Below are 21,128 nucleotides of genomic sequence, written 5' to 3'. Positions count from 1 at the left end.
ATAATGCAGTCCACACTGCAGAGGAACTCCAAGGTAGGCCGTGCGTACACATTGGGCTACATACTACTATGGTGATGCTATTCAAGCCCATACCTCTGCACGATAGGTACTGGGTCCATGCAAGGTTCTCCGTAGCATTTACCCCAGATTTACAGGGGTTAGACGCACCTTCACCCTGACTAGTCTGTATATAGATAAAAGGTTAACACTCTTGAGTAACACACCACCGCCCGGGCTTTCGCAACGGTCCGTTCGGACTTTTTGCTGCACAGTGGGTAGCACTTGGCAAGATGAGTCAATTAGTTGGTCCTCGCTTAGTCTAGGATATGGAATGGTATAATAATGCGGCGGAGTATAGTATAGCGCATAAGTTTCTCCCTTACGCCAATGGACAGTTCATGAATAGCCTAGGCATCTAAATCACATAAAGGTGCCTCAGGCTACCAGCAGTGCCAAGCTCTTCTTAAAAGGAGTGGTAGACACCGTCAGATCTTTTTTTTTTTTTTTTTTTTTCGTTTGTAATGGTAGACCCCACGCATAATGGGGGCGATTGCCATGTGTGACAAAGCATAAGCATATCATAGTGTGGGATAAGCGAGCCCAACGTGACCAAATTGGAACCGCGAAATTTACCGCATTGGATCAATAACGGAGTCTTCTGGTCCTAGAATGTCACACATTCATCATGGAGTCACGCGCTTTAGACTTCAACCTGACAATCAGATAATCCCACTCAGCAAGTTGTAGAATCTACGAAAGTAGTTAATCAGCCCACAAAACCAATCTGCATCCAAAGTGGGTAATTCACCCACAAAAGAACCCCATTGCAAAAACCACACAGATCCGAGATTATGCACTACCCCTCAATTTAATATTCAAAATGGTGCGCTCACTCCGGATCCTCCCCCTCCGGGAAGGAAAAGGAACTAACCTCCGGTATCAATCAGATGGAACTGAATTCGGAAGACGGGAGACCGTATTAATAACCACCCGACGCTCATAGCCTCATAGAAAAGGGTCTTTGAACTTGGCAACCAGCCCTACAGCCCTACAGCCCTATACAAGAGCTTGGCAAGCTTGGCAGTATGGAGAAAGTGGTTCGACGTCTTCATTTTGAATATTTAAGCTTTTTAAGATAAATGAACTTTCACTCAATTGATCCAGGCGAAGCCCGGCTATTATATATCCACGGGGAGGTGAGACAAAAACCGGCCTGAGTGCCTGAGAAGGCAACCCTGCAGGAACGCACAGTACGGTACCAGTACCGGAAGAGTCGGAAAAAGATAAGAGATTGATTGATTGATCGGGGTACTCCGTAGGGGAAGCGCGGTTAAAGGGAAAGCAGCATACGGTAGGTATTGAGAAGATCAAAGGAATAGCGGTCGCCATGTTTTGTGTCACCTGAAAGCGATCACAATGGATTGCGTAGATGATTGGACACCACCCGTCATGATCAACGTGGGATCTGTACGAAGCCGATTGATCCCTCACAGCCTCGTAAGCTGGAGATGATACCTCCGAACACGAAGACCATGCCACCGATACTGAATCGAGCGATGATAGCCGATCGAGGCTTCCGAAATTACTACTAGTCGAGCCCCCGTCCCATTATCTCACCGGTCGGAGAAGAAAACCCCTCCGCCATCCCGTCCGGCGTCCACGTAGCTCGCAAACCTAACTTGCTAGTTGCTACCTATAAAGCCAAGCCATCCGTTCGCCACCATTATCTGATGATCTGATTACACCATATCTGATTATCTCGGCTCTTGATTATCTGATCCATTGATTGATAGATGTTTATGGTCGGGATACCATTTTAACACATAGGTTTGCCTGCAAATGGCATCTCAGCGGCAATGGAGCCGAATGCTCATTTTCACCACCGTGCTGCTGGCAGTGTCGGCGTTCAATTATGGGTTCAGCGATCAGGCATTCTCCTCCTGTCAGGCTATGGACTCGTTTGCTCGTCAGTTTGGGGTTTATCATCCCAGTACGGGCAAGTATAAGGTGAAGCCGTTGTTTACTTCGCTTTATAATAGTTTGAAGGCGGGGACGCAGATTGTCGGTGAGATATCCCTTCTTTAAAGGCTATTGGGTATTTGTCTGACTTGTTCGCGATAGGTGTCTTCCTCGGAGGCTATATCAGCAACACCTATGGTCGGAAATGGTGCATATTCAGCATGAACCTCTACGCACTAGGGAGTGCAGCGGTCGTGGCGAGCTCTAAAACGGATGTACAAATTTTAACAGGGCGAGCCTTACACTGTCAGTATCCCTTAATCCCTAAAACACATACAAACAATCGTCTAACTTCTACAAGACATCTACCTAGGAATGCAACTCGCCGTAATCCCCACAACCCTCGCCGAACTCGCCCCCCGAAACATCCGCGGCGCCATGGGCGTCCTCTACTGGCTGAGCATCAAAATCGGAGGCATAGTAGTCACCGGCATCGCCCGAGGAACCTCAGGCATCTCAACCAACGCCGCATGGCAAATCCCCTTCGGCTTGATTCTCGTGATCCCGTTTATCTGCATATGGCTGGTCTGGATAATCCCCGAATCGCCACGATGGCTACTCCTCTGCGACCGCCAAAACGAAGCACTCCAGGCGCTGAAACGATACCGATCGAAACACACCCCCGAACATGAAATACAAGAGGACTTTGACGAAATGGCCCAGAAAGTCGCAGCCCAGCTGCAGAAGAAAAGCTTCAAGGACCTCTTCACTAAGGGGAATCGTGAACGCACATTTGTGGTTGCCGCCGCGAACTTCTTCCAGCAGGCTTCGGGTCAGGCGTTCGCCAGTCAGTATGGGACGCTGTTCGTGAAGCAGTTGAAATCGGTCAATGCGTTTAGTGTTACCTTGGGGACTAATGCGACGGATATTGGGGCATTGATTATTTCGACGGCGTTGAGTGATGTTGTGGGGCGGAGGTAAGTATACTATCTATTTCTTCTAATAGTGTTGTTTCAATAACACTAACGTTGAACTTCAAATTAGAATGCTCTTCCACATCAGTGGCTGCCTCGAAACAGCATCCCTTATGACAATGGGTGGTCTCGGTACCGCAGACCCCAGTAATACCGCTGCGAAAGAAGGTATCGTCGCCATGTTGCTTCTTTATAGCTTTGGTTGGTCTCTTGCATGGGCGCCACTGGTGTATGTGCTTGGTGCGGAGTTGCCTTCGGCGGGGTTGCGAGAAATGACTCTGCGGATCGCGTATACGGTGAAGCTGGTTACTGAGTATGTACCTTTCCCCCCAAATCTTTCTCATATGTTTCTTCTATCATGGATGCTAATAGATAATGGTATAGGTTCGCTGTAACCTTCTCCTACCCCTATCTCGAAACCGCAGATGACCCAGGCCATGTGGATATCGGTGGTAAACTGGGATTCATCTACGGGTCGCTCTCCGCTGCGTCGGTCGTATTTGGATACTTCTTTATTCCTGAGACGAGGAAATTAGAGTTGGAGGATATTGATAAAAAGTATGAGTCGTCGACGACGGATAGTGAATTGATGCAGAAGGTTGAGTATCAGGTTGATTTGAAGGAGGTTCGACGGGCGGGTATAGAGGGTTGATTGAAGTTTCTTTCAGAATTATTCTACAGCAGATATAAGTCGATTAGAATAGATTTATCTGCTTTTTCTTACGTTACTTTGAATTGTGGAATGTTATTGTGCACCCATTCACTTCCATGGGTGATTAAGGGGCTATGCTCCGCAGCGGGATAAAGCCGCCTTGCTTTACATGAAACACTTTGGGGAAATTCCATCACCAACAAATGGGCCTATGGCGCAATTGGTAGCGCGTAGTAAGTTCACCTGCATCCAATCGGATCGCAAAAAAACATTCTCTAACAGATTTCCAACAGCGACTCCAGATCGTAAGGTTGTCCGATCGAGCCGGGCTGGGCTCATTATCTTTTTTTTTTTTTTTTTTTTCGTTGGGTTCTTCCGAACCACAGAATTGAACCATGGTATTAAAAAATGTGCTATTGGATGGAATTCAAGGATCAATCAGAGATTCTTATTATAATAAATTCTCCTTGTGTTATTATTATCCGTATTGTTACGGTCATTCTTCATAAGCGAGACAGTTCTTTGTTCAAAGAGGCAAGGAGTAAACGGTTCATAACGGTAGGATCCACCAACATAATGATTCATTCAGGGTGTTATAGCAGCATAAAAGTGAATACATCGCAGTTCGTTCATCTGTATATACTCTAATGCTAAACGAAATACCATTAGTAGCGTATTCTCATACCCACCGGTCTCAAGTACTGCCTCTGCCCGTATCAAGCCAATTCCAATCGTAAAGCACATACAAGCATCATATAATCATCAAAGAAGACCCTCAGCCACCAACGCTTCAGTCCTCGACTTGCTGTTCGGGTCAAGGTACGGCCTCTCGCCAATACCAACCGCCCGATGACCGAACCTCTCACCCAGGCCTTCATAATCGAAAGTGGCAGTGTGGAACGCACTCCGGTTATCCCAGATAGCTATCGAACGTTAGTCCCGAAGAATTCACACACTAAGTACTGGACATACCAATATCATGCTCATTCCTCCACTTAAACCGAACCTGCAGATCATGATTATCAATAATGACGGACCTGAACTTCTTCAACAGCTCCTCCGACTCATTCTGGTTCAGCTCATTGATATACTTCGGGAACGGTCCCAAAGCAAAAATACTCTTCCACCCCGTCACCGGATTCGTGCGCACCACCGGATGAACAGCCACCAGCTCATCCCCGACGTTGAGCGGACTTCCCCGAGGCTCAGTGTATAACTGGTATTCTTTCGGATTCCGTTCCGCCGCCTTGATGAAGCCTTCCCCTGAGAACGTCGCGGTCAATCCCTCGAAGAATTCTTGGTACTTTCTCGAGAACCGGTCGTAGATCTCGTAACCAGAGGCCCAGAGCGTGTCTCCACCGCTGCTGGGGAGTTGGGTGAGTCGGAGAGAGGTGTAGTCCGCTGGGGCCGGCTCGAACTGGATGTCGGAGTGCCATTGGGCCGCGTCGTAGCCGCGGCGGTTGGGTTGGCGTTCGTGGGCGAACATCTTCTTGCGCGCGAGAGAGCTGATAGTGCTGATTTCGGCGTCGGAGGTGCCGAACTCGTTGGTGTGGTTCAGCAGCGGGTGGATGTGTAGGGTGGAGGTGGAGGGTTTGCCGGTGAGTTGGCCGAGTCGCTGGATGAGGTCTTTCTGGAGGTCATCGGTGAGGTTGCTTTGGGCGCGGAAGAAGACGACACCGCGTTGAGAGACTGTTGATCTTTGATTAGTGGATGGGATATGGTTGGAGGGGATTGGGAGAGGCACTTACTTGTGATGGCAAGGTCGCGCACCAACTCATCGGAGTTCGGGGCGTTCAGGAGATCATCGACGATGTTGACGGTGGGATACTCGCGGCCAATGACTGGAGTGGTCTCTTCAAAGGCGAACTTATCCAACGCACCAGTAGTCTTGAGTGGTTTGGGATACTGTGGTTTGTCACTCGGACCATCCCCGCTGGATGCGGGGTGCGAGTGAATGGGGAGATCTGCAGAGAGTCCAGGAGCCATGATATTTACAATGTAATTGAGACTGTTAGTAATTAAGCAAGGTGTTGTTGGGATCTTGTTTGGCTGGACAATGGCTGAGATATATAGAAACTGGGATGGGATTGATAAGCACAACATCCGACCATCACGCAATTGCCGTCCCAGCTGGTGCAACAATGCTCCAACAACAACCTCTCTCTCGTATCGGCATCGGCCGCAAGATAGGAACCCCGCATCTGTCAGATGTCTTGCGCAATTCTGACTGCGAATGATGGTCTCGTAATTCTCGATTATGCAAATAATGGCCAGAGGCACGCGTAGCTACATCCGTGCGGAGAAGATCGGGCGACTAGGGTAGTTGCGGTAGTTGCTCCTCAGATTGTCGCATATTCAGCTTTACCGAAGACAATACAGCTATGCATGGTATTTGAAAGTAAATACTTTGGTCTTATCTGATCTATGTCAGAGATATACTTTGTTTAGATAATAGTTCTGTCTGGACGGTGAGAGCACCATGCCTTTAGAATATAAACACTGCTACCTTCCTTTCTCCTTCTATCCACAAAGTCAACTTATCAAAGGATGAGCTGAGCATGTTACAATGAGTTCTCCAAATGCTTCGGCTGCAACACGACGATTTAATGATGAAAATCGCTAACAAGCCTCAAAACAGAGACAAGCCGAGGAAATCAAGAGCCGATCGATCACGCAGACAGTAAAAGATATCACTTAAAGGCACTTAATTTAAGGCCAATGATGGAGTGACTGGGAGAACCAATCATCTCTTTCAGTACCGAGTTTCGACAGACGTGACGAAAAATTGAAGGTGGGAATGGGCTGGAACGAGACCGCTCTTCTTCATAGTACCAAACTGGCGATCGAAAGAAAGATACTTTTTGCGCTAGGTCACGGTAACACAAATGCAAGAAAGGAGCTTCACGCTTTGTTGGTAGTAGATCATTTGCGTACATCTGCATCGTAAGCGCTCCGAACATGATTGATCTGCACTCGAAGTTGCACCCCCGAGTGCCGCTCTGAAGATCTCTGTGTGCGTCATAGACACCGCTTAAAAGATGGTATATAGAGTCTTGTCTTTTGTCATTTATTGACACTGCGATTTTTTGTCAGTAACAAATGCAAGAAGGGAGATTGTGGTATTCTTACTGCAGACGCTCTCGGGGATCGGAAGGCCCCTATTGCTGAAGCAACGGTCCCCGCATGTCATTGCAGTCGAGGTTGATCTTCTGAACTCGTCTTCCAGGTCAAAGACCCAAGATATCCATACCCATAAAGTCACATGCCGTGGAAGTGTTCTGTTTCCCCTCGATTTCAGACCCTCGATCCAGATATTCGTCATGAAATGCATAACCTCTTTGCAGTCGTAGTAATCAATGATGACAGCGATTTTCGCTAGCATCTCGAGACTCACGCTTTGCGGTACGGTGTAGGTTTTCCCGTGGATCGCATTCAGGAGAATCAAGAGCGCCTCAAGATCCCAACTCTCGGCAGTGATCTCAACGAAGCCTTTGGACTGATAAGTCGCGCTTTCCTTCCAACCACCAGTAAGCATGCTTCTGAGAACCGGCGAGGCAAGCATCATATGTTTTGCAGAGACTTGGATGCGGAAACATTCCCCTTCGGGCGTCTCATTGTGAGGCGCATGTTCATCCAACTGCTCCTCGAGATGCTGTCTTTTGGCAGGTCGCTCTTCGTCGGGTTGCTCTTCGACGTCATCAGATGTTTCTGACTTGGCGTCGATGTCCATATCTGCAGTCGTGTCTTCTTCATCGTCTGGTGCGAATGGCGCGTTGGCATTGCGCAGGACGATGATGACTTCTCCATTTGGATCGATGATATGAGTGGGCTGATTCATGGTGTCTGCCAAGTGCTGAAGGAACCAGGGATCACTCATAAAACGAGTGAACAAAGGAACTAGTGATGGTAGGAGACAATTATATATAACTAGGCTCAAGATTAAGCTGAATTTCATTAAGTGAAAGAAAAGTACAAAACTCGGATGACCAATACTCAACCCGCCATTATCCAATCGGAACTTTCCGTGCCATGTAGACAATGAGGTTAATCTTCTATGATAACTGAAAAAGCCGGTAAATGGCAGCGAATTACATGCTTCAAAATAGGAAGTAAGGAGTTGACGATTCTGAGGCTCGCTGCGGATTGTGGCTGCGAGGGAGACAATCATTCAAATCAGCGGATTATTGTTGGGCAGTCATGAGTTGCTCCACTACGAGAACAACAACCGGTACATGCCACAATACTATCGACATTAAGCCACTGGGAAATTGTCAAGGCTAAGTAAAGGGCCTACACGGGAAGACCCGTATCTCGGGACCTCCCGGTCTCCACGAAGCGCTGTTTTTACATCATCCGACCGATGTACATCATAACTTCTTTCAATATTAACTAAACACTAATAATGTTGAGTGTGTGCCGGAATCGGCAGAAATCTAAAATATATGAAAATAATTTTCCACCGTCTCTATCGTGATGGGACGTCAGATTCCCAGCTATGGCATGAGCCTACCACATCCTGCGTCGAGACATCTTGTCACGGACGGACATCAAAGCCCTGAGGATGTTGGTATCTTCCCTGGAGTCAACACTTCGTTGAAAGCTCTTCGGCCACACATCCTTGTAGGTCAGGTTTGTGAAAAGGGGCACATCCACCTGACAGATCGTTCCATCAGCGGGCAAAGTGCCATTGGTGAAGTAAGCCCGGACGGCCTTGGCGGTACAAAGAGAGGGCATGGACAAGGTAGTGTGCTGTCACCAGTAGGTTAGCTGCTTGCTCACTCGCTATAGACAAGATGGGAGGGGGATATGAACATACACCGTATCCGTTCTGCTCGAGCAATACACTGCCCTCGAATGTTTCTGTCAGGTTCTTCGCTGCCGGAAGAGGAGTCGCAGGATCGTAAGTGTTGCTCAGAATCAACACCGGGTTGGCGGTCTTGACTTCAAAGTCACCGGAGTAGCGTTCCTTGGCGAACATCTGCTTGTTCCACTGTGCGCATCTCATGTCGCCGACTGAGCCATCACTTCCAATCTTGGTCAGGGCCTGTCTGGCGCGGGTGTGCGGAAGCACTTCCTTCAGGGTGGCTGATCGGTGCTTGTCGGAGCATGTAATGGCGGTGCCGACCTCGTCGGACGCCGAAGTCAAGGAAGCGGACTGGCCGTATGATTTAATGGTCTCGTAGATTTCGGAGTTACCGAGGATCGTCGTGTTCCGGGTTTGCACATAGTAGATCAGCTCGGAGGTTTCGGGCCAGGAGCTTGGGAGGTACATGGCCTCGAAGATGGTGGATTTGATATCAGCGTAGGTGATAATGCCACCAATCCCGGGAATAGCGATCGGGTTGTACTTGAGGTTATCCAACATCAAGTAGATTGCGGCTTCCAAGTTGGCGGCGCTGGTGTACTCCTGGGCGATCGGGCAGAGGTCGGGTGCGGCCATGCAGCCCGCACAGAAGCCTTCAAAAACCTTGTCGACGTCCACACTTGCTTCCGTGTTGCTTTCGGAAATCGTCAGCTGTTATACCAGATGTAGTAAATATAGAACGGCGACTTACTATCCATAGAGTGCCTCTCTCGGGTTATCAACTCCGTCAAGGGCGACATATCCCATCCGATCGGGGAACATGGCTGCCAGAACAGAGCCGATCGTAGTACCATATGAGAATCCTAAATCATACCGTCAGAAAAGCACAATCTCTGTCGGGCCGCGATACTCACCCCAGAAGTTCACCAAAGAATCCTTTCCACTGAGAGCATCGGCGACCTGGATTATGTCCCTTGCCGCAAAGCTAGTTCCAATCAGACTGCCTGTCTGATTGTTCGTAGCATAGCATGCCTGTGCGATGTTTGCGTTCTGGGCCCATATCTCGCCCAAGGCTGTGCTGGACGCTCTGCCGTCCGAAGGAGCTTGGAGCGCGACGAGTTCTCGGGTGGCGTCATCGCTGTAGCATGAAAAGGGGATTGTGTTTCCAACGCCTCTAGATACGGATCAAAGTTATTAGTTATTCATTCGCAACTCATCGAAGGACTGCTACTAACCGATTGTTAAAGGCGATCAAATCATTGTGACCTCCGAGGATACTAGTAAACGAATGTCAGTCGGCGTATGATGCAATTGAGCAAGGCTGCAACGTACGCCTGAAACTCCTCTCCATATAGTCCAAGACCCTCGAACGAATTGACACCAGGCCCTCCGAAGTTGAATATGATCGGCTCCGAAACTGGCTTCTTCGTTGCTGGCCACTTGGCGATGTCAAGGCTCAGCGTCTTGCTGGAGTTCGAGTCGGTGTAGTCCAATGGCACGTCTAGTGTTCCACAGACCAATTCGGGATAAGTGGTCAAGTTGCAAGATCCTTTCCACTGGATCTTGCCCAACTCTGCTTGCGAGAGTGCCGCCAGTGAGGCTAACGTTAGCAGCCTGGGAACAAGAGAAGACTGCCTCGACATGATGTTGTCCAATGGGAGAATTTAGGATGTACAGAAGGAAGATGAGAAAAGCTTGCAGATACAAGACATCATGCCGAGAGCAGGTACCCCAACGGTCCTTATATAAAGTTCATTCTGTGCTAAAGCGAAGCTCATTTCACGCAGACCGTCATTTCGCATTGTCAAATCAAAACAATCGGAGATATTTTCTCAGGATGAGGCTGAGTTTGGCCCCCAAATGGTCAGCCTTGTTGAGGTCTCCATCGTCGCAACTTTATTTCCTATTCAGGTTTGACGTGTTGTCGTGGATTTCGACGAGTTCCACCGAATCCTGCGGCTGAGGGAGGCTAATGAAGTAGTGTGGAGATGATCACAACTGAAACCGGCAAGGGATCACCGCCCTCTATACCCGGACATCTCGATTGCCTGTTTAGGTTTAGTCCCCCGCAAAGTGTTAAAGAGCACAGCCTACTTTGGAGTACATGAAGTCATGAACTACCAATTCACATTGGAGCTATCGGTCTACGTGTGGCCCCTTTCCCTGAAAATTGATCTAGTCTACGGCTGTGTTCTCGCTATGCATGCTAGTTTAGTATCTGTCCAAGAATGAGTTCCGTACGCATTATGGAGAAGAGATAGACTCCGATGGAAGAACTACTAGTCTCAATACTATATTCATGAGGCAGATTCGCTATGGGTGGTTGTGAGCCTTGAGGTCCCCAGAAGGGAGTGCTTTGCAAATCTGAAAGTATGTTCGAGCACTTCGAGATCCTTCGATTTGACCCACAAGTAATTCAAGGTGAAGGAATGCTGTAGTCTAGTTGGTTGCCTGCGAAGTCACAACAAGAAATTTAGCCAAGTCATGGTCAATTTTGATAATCTTCCGCTGATAACTACTTACGGACTGAGGATTACTATCAGAATACCTCCCACCAGCGTTGAGTTGACGTTGTAAATAAGAGGCAAGTAGGGATATCCGCAAGGCATATAAATTTTATACCTTCAGCCATGGGCTACCACTGACGGACCTTTACTGTATTTGAAATGACAAGAAGTAACCTTGCAGAAAGTGATATCAATACACATGCAAGCTCTCTAACAAGTACAGTAACTTCTACCACATATCAGTCAGCTTGGGGATGGTCAATACTTCGATATGCCAGATTCCATCGCAGAAATATCAAAATTATGTACCCTCGATTTCCTGCTGAAACTCCCCGTCAATTTAGCTTGATGCAGCCCTGTGATACAGGGGGGCCCTGCACCCCGCCAGGTAAGGCGACTACTAAATGCTTGTTCCCTACCCTTGCTTGGTTCGCCATGCATGCGCTATACCCAGTGTGGGAGTAAATCTTAATGTGGGTTTTCCATGCGTTTCATGTGAGATTTCTAAAATTCTCCTCAATTTAGCTTAGCTTTTATCATTAGTGGGATGGAATACAAATCACAATAATTTTGCACTGATTGTGTATACTAGTTTCAAAAGAATTAGGAAAAGCAGCTTTAAATATATGTGCAGAAGTAATCTGGCTTGATTTACTCACCTCTGCAGATAATCTAGACTGGTTAGTCTACCGCCCACCCGACCAATTCCTAACCAGATTTTTGCCTAGCATCCTGTCATAGTTAATGCTGCTTTTGGATTGTATGAGGAGGCTGCGTGGGGCGTGTCAGGGGGATTCGAAGCTATGCAATCCGGTCAATGAGTTTGTTCAGGATTATGCTTTGTACCATCCTTGTTTGGATAGGTATAAGTTGGATAAATTCGGTAGTTACCATGCTTGGTTGGGTGGAAAATAACAATTGGGTGATGTTGAGTGGTTTTGTTGTTGGTAGTCTACGCCCTCTCTTTCTGTTTCTCAACTCTAATCTTGATTAAAAGGTATTTATTTATTTACTGTTTTAGAAAAAGTGCAGAATAATGCCACTGACGAACCGCACCACTCCACTGATACAATAATCGTCCGTTTAGAAGCAGATCGGCTGTGTTATTCGCCCGATCAGTTAACCTCCCGGGAGTTTAAATCTAAGCCACACCCAAGTTTGCTCTCGGTGGTGGGAGCAACGAATACATAGATTCCCTATGTAGTACATTAAGAAAATGATGATGTAAATCCTCTTAAGATACTGAGCTGTGCAGGTCGTTGGTCCCCGTAATCACTATGTGATGTGGACCATTGGAGGAAACAACACTGTTTGGCTTAGTATGAAAGTCGTGTGGATGAAAGTAATTAAAGACTGATTCTAAACGAGGATTGAGGGTGGAAATATAATTCAGTTCCGACAGGAAAAATTTCAACTGGTCAGGCGGAAGGAATTTTGCACACGCTGAGTAGTGAAGACTTGGATTATTCGTAGTAGCCTGGAACTGTCACTGTCACTGTCCTGGGAAGCGGATTCCCAGGTACAGTGCTACTGTTGTCTTATTCGCAAGGAGATCTTATTTTGTAGTCATTGTGGTTTCATTCGAGAAAGTATCTAAGCTATACAACATATCCAGCAATGACAGATACAGCATTCGCTGATCAAGAGAAATCAAGATAAACGCCTGTAACTAGGTACCAGGAAGACTAGCACCAAATGGAAAACAACATCAAGATAACGCCTGTAAGTGGGATCCAGGAAGACCAGATCAATGATAGCAACTCTGCAGATAAAGGCCAGTGACTGAACTCCAGGAAGACGCAATAGCAAGAGCATAAAATGAAAATCAAAACGCCGGCCGGCTTTCCGCTACCCGATGCCGCTTATGCACTCGGCAGAAATATGCGACGCAGTAAGTGAATTGAGAACACTGCCACAGTCTGTGTTTTCTTTTAGCGAGGAAAAAACACACACTGATCCTCTCCTCGTCCATCCCCCCTTTAACTTACCATCGCATTAGAGTTCTTGCCTATCATTCTCACTCTCATCGTCCTTTCCCACGCCATCGGTCTTGGGGACCTCAAAGCAGCCCTTGAGGGCGTGCATGAGGTCCCCTTCGCGAAGATCGACGTAGATCGTGCTGATGAGCGAGCCGATCGTGTGTTTCTCACTATGAATAGTGTGAGGTGGTAGGAAAGTTGGATGGTCGACGATTCCCTTGTGCATTGGAACCTCGAGAGTCTTGCGTACATAATTGTACAGTCTGATCGAGGCAGAGCAGAGATAGTCGGGCGTGGATGGATCGAGGAAATACTTTTCACGCGTCATCTCATATTCGTCGCACAGCTTTGACTTGACCTCCTCTTGCCAAAGCAGGATCTTGCCTGGGATCTCGGCGGTCTTGGTTTCGTCACACTCATCCGTGATCAGGTTCATGAGGGTGCCCAGTGCGTTGGTGGTCGATGTTGTCGCACGACTGGCCAGACCGAGGTTGGCGTTCTTTGCCCAGTGTTGCATCAGGACTTTCCAGATCTCTTCCTCGATATGGGGGATACGTTCCTCAGGGACCATGTCCTTGCACATGGCTGTCGTCGTTTCGTCAACAGAATGTTTTGTGGATTTCTCGAACTCCAGCTGGAGGGTGCGCAGGTCGAGAGCTTGGCAGAGCACATAGATGTGTGTTGCCACCATGAGCGAGAGGATCTCGACGGTGTCACCTGCATAGCGAGCTGCGAGCAGAGCCAGTGAGTTGAGCGATTGATTATGCATCTCCGCGGATTGGACGAAATTGCTGACAGGGTGAGCTAGGTATCCGAGTTCGCTCATGTACGATGCCATATTGATATCCACACCCTTGAAGGCAAACGACAGGTTGGGGTCATCGGCACAGAGGTTAGGAGGCAGGCCCTTGCTGAACATCGGATTAAGCAACTCCGAGCATTGGGCGAAGACCATCTTCCCGAGCATTTGCATACAGGTCATGACTTTCTCCATTGCCGATGTGACTGAGACTGCCTGGTAGTTTCCTCCGTGATGCACTTCGCCATTAGCAGTATCCAACAAAGGATTGTCGGTGGTCGAGTTCAGTTCTATTTCCACTTGGCGTGTCGCGAGGACCAAGGACTCGAGCTGTGGACCGATCCACTGCGGAGTGGTACGGATTGCGTAGCGATCCTGAGCAAGGCCAGCTTCTTCGGGATTTGAATCAGTGGCTAGCTTGGAGTCCTCTAGAAGACGATACAGATTGCGTGCCACTTCCCTTTGTCCAGGGTGGGGACGGGTGCTGCTGATGAATGGGTGGAAGTTACGACGCGTACCCATCAACGCCTCGGTGAACATGGCGGTTACAACTTGAGCGAACACGGCCAGTTGATTGGCTTCGAAAATCACAAGACTAGCGGCTCCCGCGCTGAAAGCAGTTCCATTGAGCAGTCCAAGGCCTTCCTTTGGGAAGAAAGAAATAGGCTTCAAGCTTAGCTTTGCGAGAGCTTCGTCCGAAGGGAGGATCATATTGTTGTTCTTCGGTCCGCAGTCGACAAAGATGTCAGGATTGCCTTCAACTGCTCCAGCGATGTATGCGAGAGGGGTGAGATCACCGGAAGCTGAGATCGAGCCTCGCAACGGAACAACGGGTGTGAAATCAGCAGCGGCCATCTTGAGAATGTGACGAATGACCACCGGCCGCACCGCCGAGTGCCCATTGACCAAACTGTTGCATCGGACCAGCATGGCCGCCTTGACATATGGAGCTGGCATGCAGTGTTTCTTCATGCGGTCTTGGACGGGGGTGCTTTCGAGCCCCTGTTCAGCAGGGAGAAGCACACCGGCATTGTGGTGCTGGACCAGTGCCTTTTGCAGCGCACGGTAATTGTCGGATCGCGTGTCTGCACTTCCTCCGAAGCCAGTGTTGACGCCATAGACAGTTTTCCCCTCTTGAAGATGCTTACTGAGGAAACCAACACTGGACTGCATCTTAGGGCGGATAGTCCCGTCATCACAAATGACAGGCGTCACCCCATGTCTAAGGTAAGATAATGCGTCAGCTTAGAAGTGCGTCCCAGATATTTTCATCCAAGCTGACAACGTACTTAGCAACCGCCACTACTTCTGCCAGATCCAGGCGGTGACCGCTCAGGCTAACTTTCTTTGCGATTATCAGGATAGATTCCAGCTTGGAGGTTGCGTCCAGTACGGATACGGTGAAATCAAAAGGCTTATGTTTAGCTGCGCGGGCCTTGTTGAGTGGGTGTTCCGTCTTCGTCAGTGTGGCCAGCATAGCCTCCGCATGGGATTGGATGCTGCTGTCCGGGGACACACTGGATGGAGTGTCAGCCATCTTGACTAGACGATTCGATTTAGCACTTCAATCGTTGTGACTAGCACAGTTGATACAAGAGCAAAGTAATGGACAAGGTTTCGATCTCAACCTGAGCTTGAAAAGGAAAGCTTGGAAATGAAGTTCTTGTAGATGAAGTCTGATGAAGAGAAGGAAGTAAGAGATGATGGCAACAGACGCGAACTGGTGCCAACACTGAGAAGAGAGCCACAGTGGACATGCTAAGCGAGATACATGGGGTCTGATATAGTGAATGCGCGCTCCTACGCGTTCCCTACGCGCTCTTTGGCGATATGGTATTAAGTGCCTCTGTGAACTGCTGATGCTTGTGGGCTTGATGGCTTGTGGAGGCCAGTAACCTCCTAATCATCAGTGGCGTCATCCCGTTCCCATATTCACACTTTGCTTCCACCCATCCACGTTGCGTTGTGAGAAAATGACACAATAGGGCATAATGTATGTGGTGGTTGCCGCCGTCCACGTCAAATAGCAAATTACAGTAAGAGTGCCTGAGATAGGCTCTTCGGGGTCAGTGTGCCTTTCCAAAACTCTCTGTTGAGGGTCTAGACAGATTGCAGCCTAATGTCACCTCTTCACATCGCTGATGCACTGTGGCTGTGAGTTCGTGAACCCAGATTCACACAAAGGGAGTGGTGGTAGTAGCAGCAAGTTTTCCATAAGCTTCTCACAGAAGCTCTTGGCTATCATTGCGAGACTTTCCAAGGCCTGACAGCAGGAAGCAACGGGATTCAGAAAGAGATTGCTGGGAAAATCAGCCCGCCAATGGAGTGACTGCCAGCCACATGACTTCCCGTTTCAACAGGCATACCATCCTTATGTCATCTCTCCACCCTCTACTGCTCTTCATCGCCTGGTTCTTTTTGGTTCGAGGACCACACCCTACTCAGTACTCATAAAAAGGCAAGAGAGCCTGTCTCCGCAATCTAGACCTGGGGTCCGACCTGCTGTTCTTATCATTAGGTTCTTCGCATCGAGATCCTACCTCACCTTGAAGGGAATACCTTCCATCAATCAAATCAACGTCTGTCTTTCCCTTATAACAGAATACTCATTGCCTCTCGGAGTAGTGAACACAAATCAGCACCCGTCCATAGGTTGTTACTTGGGCCTACCGTATAATCCGACCCCTGAGTCCGGCGGTGTTCTCGATCAACAGAAGGTATCCCCTTCTCTGCAGTTCATTATCATCGTGTAAAAGAGTTGCTGATTGGTATGGTGGTCGTAGGTTGGGTATCGGAGTAGCCCACTGGACCCCCATTCTGTCGTCAACAATTGGCTTGCGATAGACCAATTGGGTCAGAGCGGATCTAATTCGACTGTCGAGCTCATGGGTGAAGAATAAGGGTTATAAAAAAAGGAAAGGTCACCTGGGTCCTACAGTAAATCAGATCAGCCTCTTGCACTGAATAGACAGCTTCTATACCAATGGTGGTGACGGTGTACTGGACGCCGGTTGGGCTTTAGGTAGGTAGCATATACCAAGCTCATACAACACACTCTGTGAGGTACTACATTCTGACCCCTGGAGAAAATATAAGAGATGTGTCAAGCACAAAGTAGCTTCCAAAGAGGATAGTACCGCTCCAAAGCGAAAGCGAACATAGAGACACAATTCTGGGCTCACCTTGACCATGGACTATGCAATAGTGTGAGTCGGAACGGCCAGGGGATAGGTGGAATCATTCTGATTAGTACATGCACACATACTGACACAGAAAGTGCAGGGACAAAAGAGCCAGAAGACTACGGTGTACATGCAACTAGACTTACGCGTCTTCAATGGACCCTGGACCCTTCCCCAGGGATATGTTGCTTCCAAGTGGCACAAGATTAGCCCTCTCTTGCCAAGGAGCCCTCGCAGCATCGACGACGGAAAGTGATCCCGTCCTTGGATATGAAAATTTCCGTCGCGGCAAAAGTGACCTATGAGGGCTGGATTCCGGCACACCTGCGTCTTTGCGACACATATGCAGGGCTATCACATACCTGATTCGTTCCAATCCTCTTCCTCCTTTGCCTACTTGGCAGAACAGGAGAAGCATACCTTGCCTAAAACTGTCTTAGTAAAATCAACTCACCGAGCCTATGCAGAGCAACTCGGAGATGTTTGCTGGGAAGAATGAAAAGAAAAAATCAATCGGTATGTGTCATTAGCACTATTCAAGACATCAACTGCGCTGCATGCGGGATTCAGCCCCAGGGGCGGTTATATGGCCGCGTCATCTGGAAGACCAACCCGTGTTGGATCTGGTATGATTGATTGTGATGCTAAGGGACGCCTTTTCCATCATTCTTGCGATGATGACGCTTTCTGTTGACAGATGCACCCGAGCCATCCAAAAAAAAAAAAAATGATTTCGGAAAAGCCGGATCCGACACAAAACAATTGAAGGGCGGGAAGGGGCCCCGTAGGGTCTTGATCGTGACAGAAATAGAGACACACTATAGCTTGGCTTGGTTTCTAAACCTAATGAAAACAACATGAATCAATGGGTTATACCTATTCCGATCATATCGCTTCCTTCTCATTTTGGCCCCTTTTGACTCGCAACCGTCGGAAGTCCACGAGTCCGCTGCGGGACGCCGGCTCGCTCCCAATCCTTTGTCTTGGAACCGGGTAGTCCACTGCGATCATGGAAGCCACGCCTGTAGGACCCCAATATTGAGAATCGTGAGTCAGTTATCTGATTTCGTCAAGCCTGCCGATCGCTCAGAAAACCGGTAGCGACCTAGGACTGGTGGACCGCCAGGGAGGAGACTGTTGAGGGTGCGAAAATAAAGTGAAACATCCCGATCGGATAAATGGGCCGTGCAGACGGATGGCCAATCAGCTTACGCAGTCCATGGGATCTGCATATGGCCACGCCAGCTGCTCCATCGCGCTATCAAATCGAAGGAATGAAACGAACAGATGCCACAGCCAGACAGCCGTCCGTTTCACTCATAGTAGCTCGCTAGCATGGTGACGACTGGTCTAGGCCCCATTTGTCGTCACCTTGAGCCATATCATCACATTCAACGGTGCTATGCAGGAAAGTAGGGATAGCCTAGCAGACCCCTGGTATGGACAGACGCCAGAGAAGACTTCGACCCTTCTCTAGGGTCCCCTCAGGGTCCCCTCCTTGTTACTTGCCCCTATTTCATGGGTCCGCCGTGTGGAATTCCCCATCTTTGACGGGGAAAGCTTTATTCCGAGTTCGGTTACAGTGTTCCCTAGGATGGCATCGTATAGGGCCTCGCAAGAATGCTTTTTCGAGAGGGTCGAGGTGCAGGCACAGATATTCTGTCCCCCACATTGATTGTCATATCGCCCTGGCCGTAGCTTTTACGATGATCAGTAAGCGGAAGAGGATTGTGCTGCACAAGGGAACACTGACCACAACTTCTGTTCTTCGAGATGGACCCACCCAATTAACGTAGAGTCAAGGACCCGCCATTCGTTGGGCCCCCAAGAACACACCAGAGCTGACTAGACTAGCTTCCCGCTTAGTTAGCACTATGACCTGTCGGCTGTCAGTGTCGAGATTCGAGAGTCGAGACTGGACTGACCCACCAACATGGAACAGCCACAGCGGCAGGGGACAGCTTGATCAAGACGTCAGCTCCCATGCATGTTGGTTGTCATTGGACAGAGATTATCAACCAATCGCAGTTATCCACCGACGATCTGAGGCACTTTTTGAGGCTTTCGACAATACATCTGCCTATGAGTTGATTGAGTATGGACGTGTAATGGAGGAGAGAGGCTACCAGACAAAGCATTTCCACGGAACTCATGACGGAACCGTGAGTGATCGTCCAGCCATCTCCAAGAAGCAGAGCAGCGGGGGAAAAGGAAGGTCGAGTCAGCCATTCTTCATAGGCGACGAGGACTCAAGAAGATGAAACGCTGGAGTGTGGGTTGGCCCGTGACTGCCTCCAGAGCGAGCCGCGCACGTGGGGCCGCCGCCACAGACAGCCAGCCAGACTTTACAACTTCTCTTCCTCTCCATCAACAGCATCCTCCCCTCTCGCGGATCCAACTACCGGCCTCATGCTTGACCGACCCACTGAAACCACCAGGTACGTTCAAACCCTATTTTGCCTCAGCCCTGCCCCTGAAGCCACCCTCGCACCCCCCCCCACAAGCGCCAGGCCTGGCGATCCATGCGGTTCTTGCATGTCCAGCATAACCTGATCTATTGCTGACAGTCGACGTCTCAGATGCAGGCGGGCCGAAGTCGGTGACAACAGTGCATGACGAATGCTTGGAGCGTTTTGCGCATTCCAACAACGGATGGACGTGATCATCGCTGGGTCCTCGCCGACTCCGCGCTTGGAGAGCGCCTTATAAAAGCGTCTCGTTTCCCAGCCAGATACATCCTTCATTCAGCTCAAATTCTCTTTCCTTTGATCTCAGTACCATTCATTAAGAAGCTGTGCTTCGTACCTTCATTTCGTCTTCTTTTTTCACTTACTACTACAAGTCCATCACTCTCTATCCTTTCAAGATGAAGTTCACCGGAATCGCTTTCGCTGGTCTTATCGGTTACGCTGCCGCCCTGCCGGCCATGGGCGCCCAGCAAGACTCTGCTCCCAATGGTGTCCAGCCCAGCGGAGTTCCCACCTTCCAGGGTGCTGCTCCCTCTGGCACCCCTCCTCCCCTTCCCTCGGGTGCTCCTCAGGGCCAGGGTTTCGGAGGACAGGGCTTCGGAGGCTTCGGTGGTGAGGGCCAGGCTCCCACCCTGAGCCTGAGCGGTGCTCCTCAGCCTCCTCCCAGTGGCTCCGCTGCTCCTGCTCCTTCGGGGGCTCCTCGCGGCCACAAGAGACGTCAGCTCGAGATCCCGGCTTCCGCCTCCAACGTCCCTGCCCCGACCGGCTCCGCTGCTGCTGGTGGTGACTTCGGCGGCGTCGCTCCCTCCGGTGTTGCCGGTGGTAACGGTCCCTCCCCCTCGGGCTCTTTCGGCGGCCAGTCTGGCTCTTTCGGTGGCAACGGTGCTGCCCCCTCTGGCGTTGCTGGCGGCAACGGCCCCTCTCCTTCCGGCTCTTTCGGTGGAGCGTCTCCCTCCGGCGTCGCTGGCGGCAACGGCCCTTCTCCTTCTGGCTCCTTCGGTGGCCAGCAGGGCCAGAGCGGCTTTGGCGGCCAGTCTCAGGACTCTCAGTCCGAGGGCTTCCAGTCTAAGGAGTCTGGCTCTCAAGAATCTGGCTTTGAGGGATCTCAGGATTCTCAGGGCTCTTCCTCGGAGCAGGGTTCCCCCTCTGAGCAGGGCTCTAGCTCTGGCTCTTTCGGTGGCAACGGCCCCTCTCCCTCCGGCTCTTTCGGCGGTGCTGCTCCCTCTGGCGTCGCCGGTGGTAACGGCCCTTCTCCTTCCGGTTCTTTCGGCGGTGCTGCTCCTTCCGGTGTCGCTGGCGGTAACGGTCCCTCTCCCTCCGGCTCTTTCGGTGGCGCTGCTCCCTCTGGCGTCGCTGGCGGTAACGGCCCCTCTCCTTCTGGTGCTGCCGCTGGTGGTGCTCCCGCCGCCTCTGGTGCTCCTGCCGCCGCTCCCTCGGGTGCTTCTTACTAAGTCCTTGCGCAAGTCCTGGGCTTCGATCGACCATCGGCACCTTCAAATACATCTGTGACGCTGACGCAATGATTCCACCGACGAACTCTACGATACCATTGTAGTGGCGTGGACCGGGCAATACCTTCTTGGATTAAGGTGTGATGGGTTGGACGCTTGTGTATATTAATCACTCAATAACCAGTCATTCGTTTGACCATATCTGGTAGACAAAGATGAAATTTGGCTGCATTTGCAGATTCCTATGTAGACAGTGTAGAAAGTAGTCAAGAGTTACGTAGCACTACCACGGCAAGCCTGTTCTAGATCGCTGGTTCTCCTTGAGCTCTTGCATTTCTTGACATGATATAGAC

At 49.7% G+C, this 21,128-nt stretch overlaps 6 protein-coding genes and 1 pseudogene across 7 annotated transcripts; 3 read left to right on the top strand and 4 right to left on the bottom strand.

Annotated features, from left to right (window-relative positions):
- The first annotated feature begins 1,460 nt into the window (after positions 1–1,460).
- Positions 1,461–3,778, top strand: ASPBRDRAFT_44558 (uncharacterized protein). Its single transcript, XM_067625222.1, has 5 exons — positions 1,461–2,065; positions 2,122–2,265; positions 2,321–2,936; positions 3,004–3,246; positions 3,318–3,778. The coding sequence occupies exons 1-5, from the start codon at positions 1,840–1,842 to the stop codon at positions 3,583–3,585; spliced, it is 1,497 nt and encodes a 498-aa protein (XP_067477646.1). The 5' UTR covers positions 1,461–1,839; the 3' UTR covers positions 3,586–3,778.
- Positions 3,779–3,790: 12 nt separating this feature from the next.
- On the top strand, positions 3,791–3,923 carry ASPBRDRAFT_t182 (annotated as a pseudogene). Its single transcript has one exon. The product of its transcript is annotated as a tRNA-OTHER (tRNA).
- Positions 3,924–4,161: 238 nt separating this feature from the next.
- Positions 4,162–5,595, bottom strand: ASPBRDRAFT_155163 (TauD/TfdA dioxygenase family protein). The gene is made up of 3 exons (XM_067619384.1): positions 5,334–5,595; positions 4,558–5,274; positions 4,162–4,508 (listed from the first exon to the last, which is right to left on the bottom strand). The coding sequence occupies exons 1-3, from the start codon at positions 5,569–5,571 to the stop codon at positions 4,348–4,350; spliced, it is 1,116 nt and encodes a 371-aa protein (XP_067477645.1). The 5' UTR covers positions 5,572–5,595; the 3' UTR covers positions 4,162–4,347.
- A 680-nt stretch (positions 5,596–6,275) lies between these two features.
- Positions 6,276–7,423, bottom strand: ASPBRDRAFT_56222 (uncharacterized protein; the record flags this gene model as incomplete). Its single annotated transcript, XM_067627519.1, has 3 exons — positions 6,276–6,315; positions 6,418–6,661; positions 6,715–7,423. The coding sequence occupies 3 exons, from the start codon at positions 7,421–7,423 to the stop codon at positions 6,276–6,278; spliced, it is 993 nt and encodes a 330-aa protein (XP_067477644.1).
- A 668-nt stretch (positions 7,424–8,091) lies between these two features.
- Positions 8,092–10,032, bottom strand: ASPBRDRAFT_31290 (alpha/beta hydrolase; the record flags this gene model as incomplete). Its single annotated transcript, XM_067622884.1, has 6 exons — positions 8,092–8,334; positions 8,402–9,083; positions 9,141–9,252; positions 9,304–9,563; positions 9,625–9,666; positions 9,722–10,032. 6 exons carry the CDS (start codon positions 10,030–10,032, stop codon positions 8,092–8,094), a joined length of 1,650 nt encoding a protein of 549 aa, XP_067477643.1.
- A 2,527-nt stretch (positions 10,033–12,559) lies between these two features.
- ASPBRDRAFT_66506 (aromatic amino acid ammonia-lyase) lies at positions 12,560–15,285 on the bottom strand. Its single transcript, XM_067628723.1, has 2 exons — positions 14,964–15,285; positions 12,560–14,896 (listed from the first exon to the last, which is right to left on the bottom strand). Exons 1-2 carry the CDS (start codon positions 15,209–15,211, stop codon positions 12,892–12,894), a joined length of 2,253 nt encoding a protein of 750 aa, XP_067477642.1. The 5' UTR covers positions 15,212–15,285; the 3' UTR covers positions 12,560–12,891.
- A 4,003-nt stretch (positions 15,286–19,288) lies between these two features.
- Positions 19,289–21,006, top strand: ASPBRDRAFT_619470 (uncharacterized protein). Its single transcript, XM_067628346.1, has 3 exons — positions 19,289–19,294; positions 19,442–20,491; positions 20,613–21,006. Exons 2-3 carry the CDS (start codon positions 19,723–19,725, stop codon positions 20,831–20,833), a joined length of 990 nt encoding a protein of 329 aa, XP_067477641.1. The 5' UTR covers positions 19,289–19,294; positions 19,442–19,722; the 3' UTR covers positions 20,834–21,006.
- Positions 21,007–21,128: the final 122 nt, after the last annotated feature.

This window comes from Aspergillus brasiliensis (genome assembly GCF_001889945.1).
Source record: "Aspergillus brasiliensis CBS 101740 unplaced genomic scaffold ASPBRscaffold_8, whole genome shotgun sequence".
NCBI lineage: Eukaryota > Fungi > Ascomycota > Eurotiomycetes > Eurotiales > Aspergillaceae > Aspergillus > Aspergillus brasiliensis.
This window is presented reverse-complemented; position numbering and strand designations above follow the sequence as displayed.

What these genes read in the sequence shown, in the direction of transcription:
- ASPBRDRAFT_44558 (XM_067625222.1), top strand. Translation starts at nt 1,840, where the DNA reads ATGGCATCTCAGCGGCAATGGAGCCGAATGCTCATTTTCACCACCGTG. An exon ending in GGCGGGGACGCAGATTGTCG is followed by an intron (nt 2,066 to 2,121) that starts GTGAGATATCCC and finishes TGTTCGCGATAG; the next exon opens with GTGTCTTCCTCGGAGGCTAT. An exon ending in AGTGATGTTGTGGGGCGGAG is followed by an intron (nt 2,937 to 3,003) that starts GTAAGTATACTA and finishes ACTTCAAATTAG; the next exon opens with AATGCTCTTCCACATCAGTG.
- ASPBRDRAFT_155163 (XM_067619384.1), bottom strand. Translation starts at nt 5,571, where the DNA reads ATGGCTCCTGGACTCTCTGCAGATCTCCCCATTCACTCGCACCCCGCA. An exon ending in GCGCGACCTTGCCATCACAA is followed by an intron (nt 5,275 to 5,333) that starts GTAAGTGCCTCT and finishes AAAGATCAACAG; the next exon opens with TCTCTCAACGCGGTGTCGTC. An exon ending in GAGGAATGAGCATGATATTG is followed by an intron (nt 4,509 to 4,557) that starts GTATGTCCAGTA and finishes AACGTTCGATAG; the next exon opens with CTATCTGGGATAACCGGAGT.
- ASPBRDRAFT_66506 (XM_067628723.1), bottom strand. Translation starts at nt 15,211, where the DNA reads ATGGCTGACACTCCATCCAGTGTGTCCCCGGACAGCAGCATCCAATCC. An exon ending in GAAGTAGTGGCGGTTGCTAA is followed by an intron (nt 14,897 to 14,963) that starts GTACGTTGTCAG and finishes ATCTTACCTTAG; the next exon opens with ACATGGGGTGACGCCTGTCA.
- ASPBRDRAFT_619470 (XM_067628346.1), top strand. Translation starts at nt 19,723, where the DNA reads ATGAAGTTCACCGGAATCGCTTTCGCTGGTCTTATCGGTTACGCTGCC. An exon ending in TGAGCAGGGCTCTAGCTCTG is followed by an intron (nt 20,492 to 20,612) that starts GCTCTTTCGGTG and finishes TGCTCCTTCCGG; the next exon opens with TGTCGCTGGCGGTAACGGTC.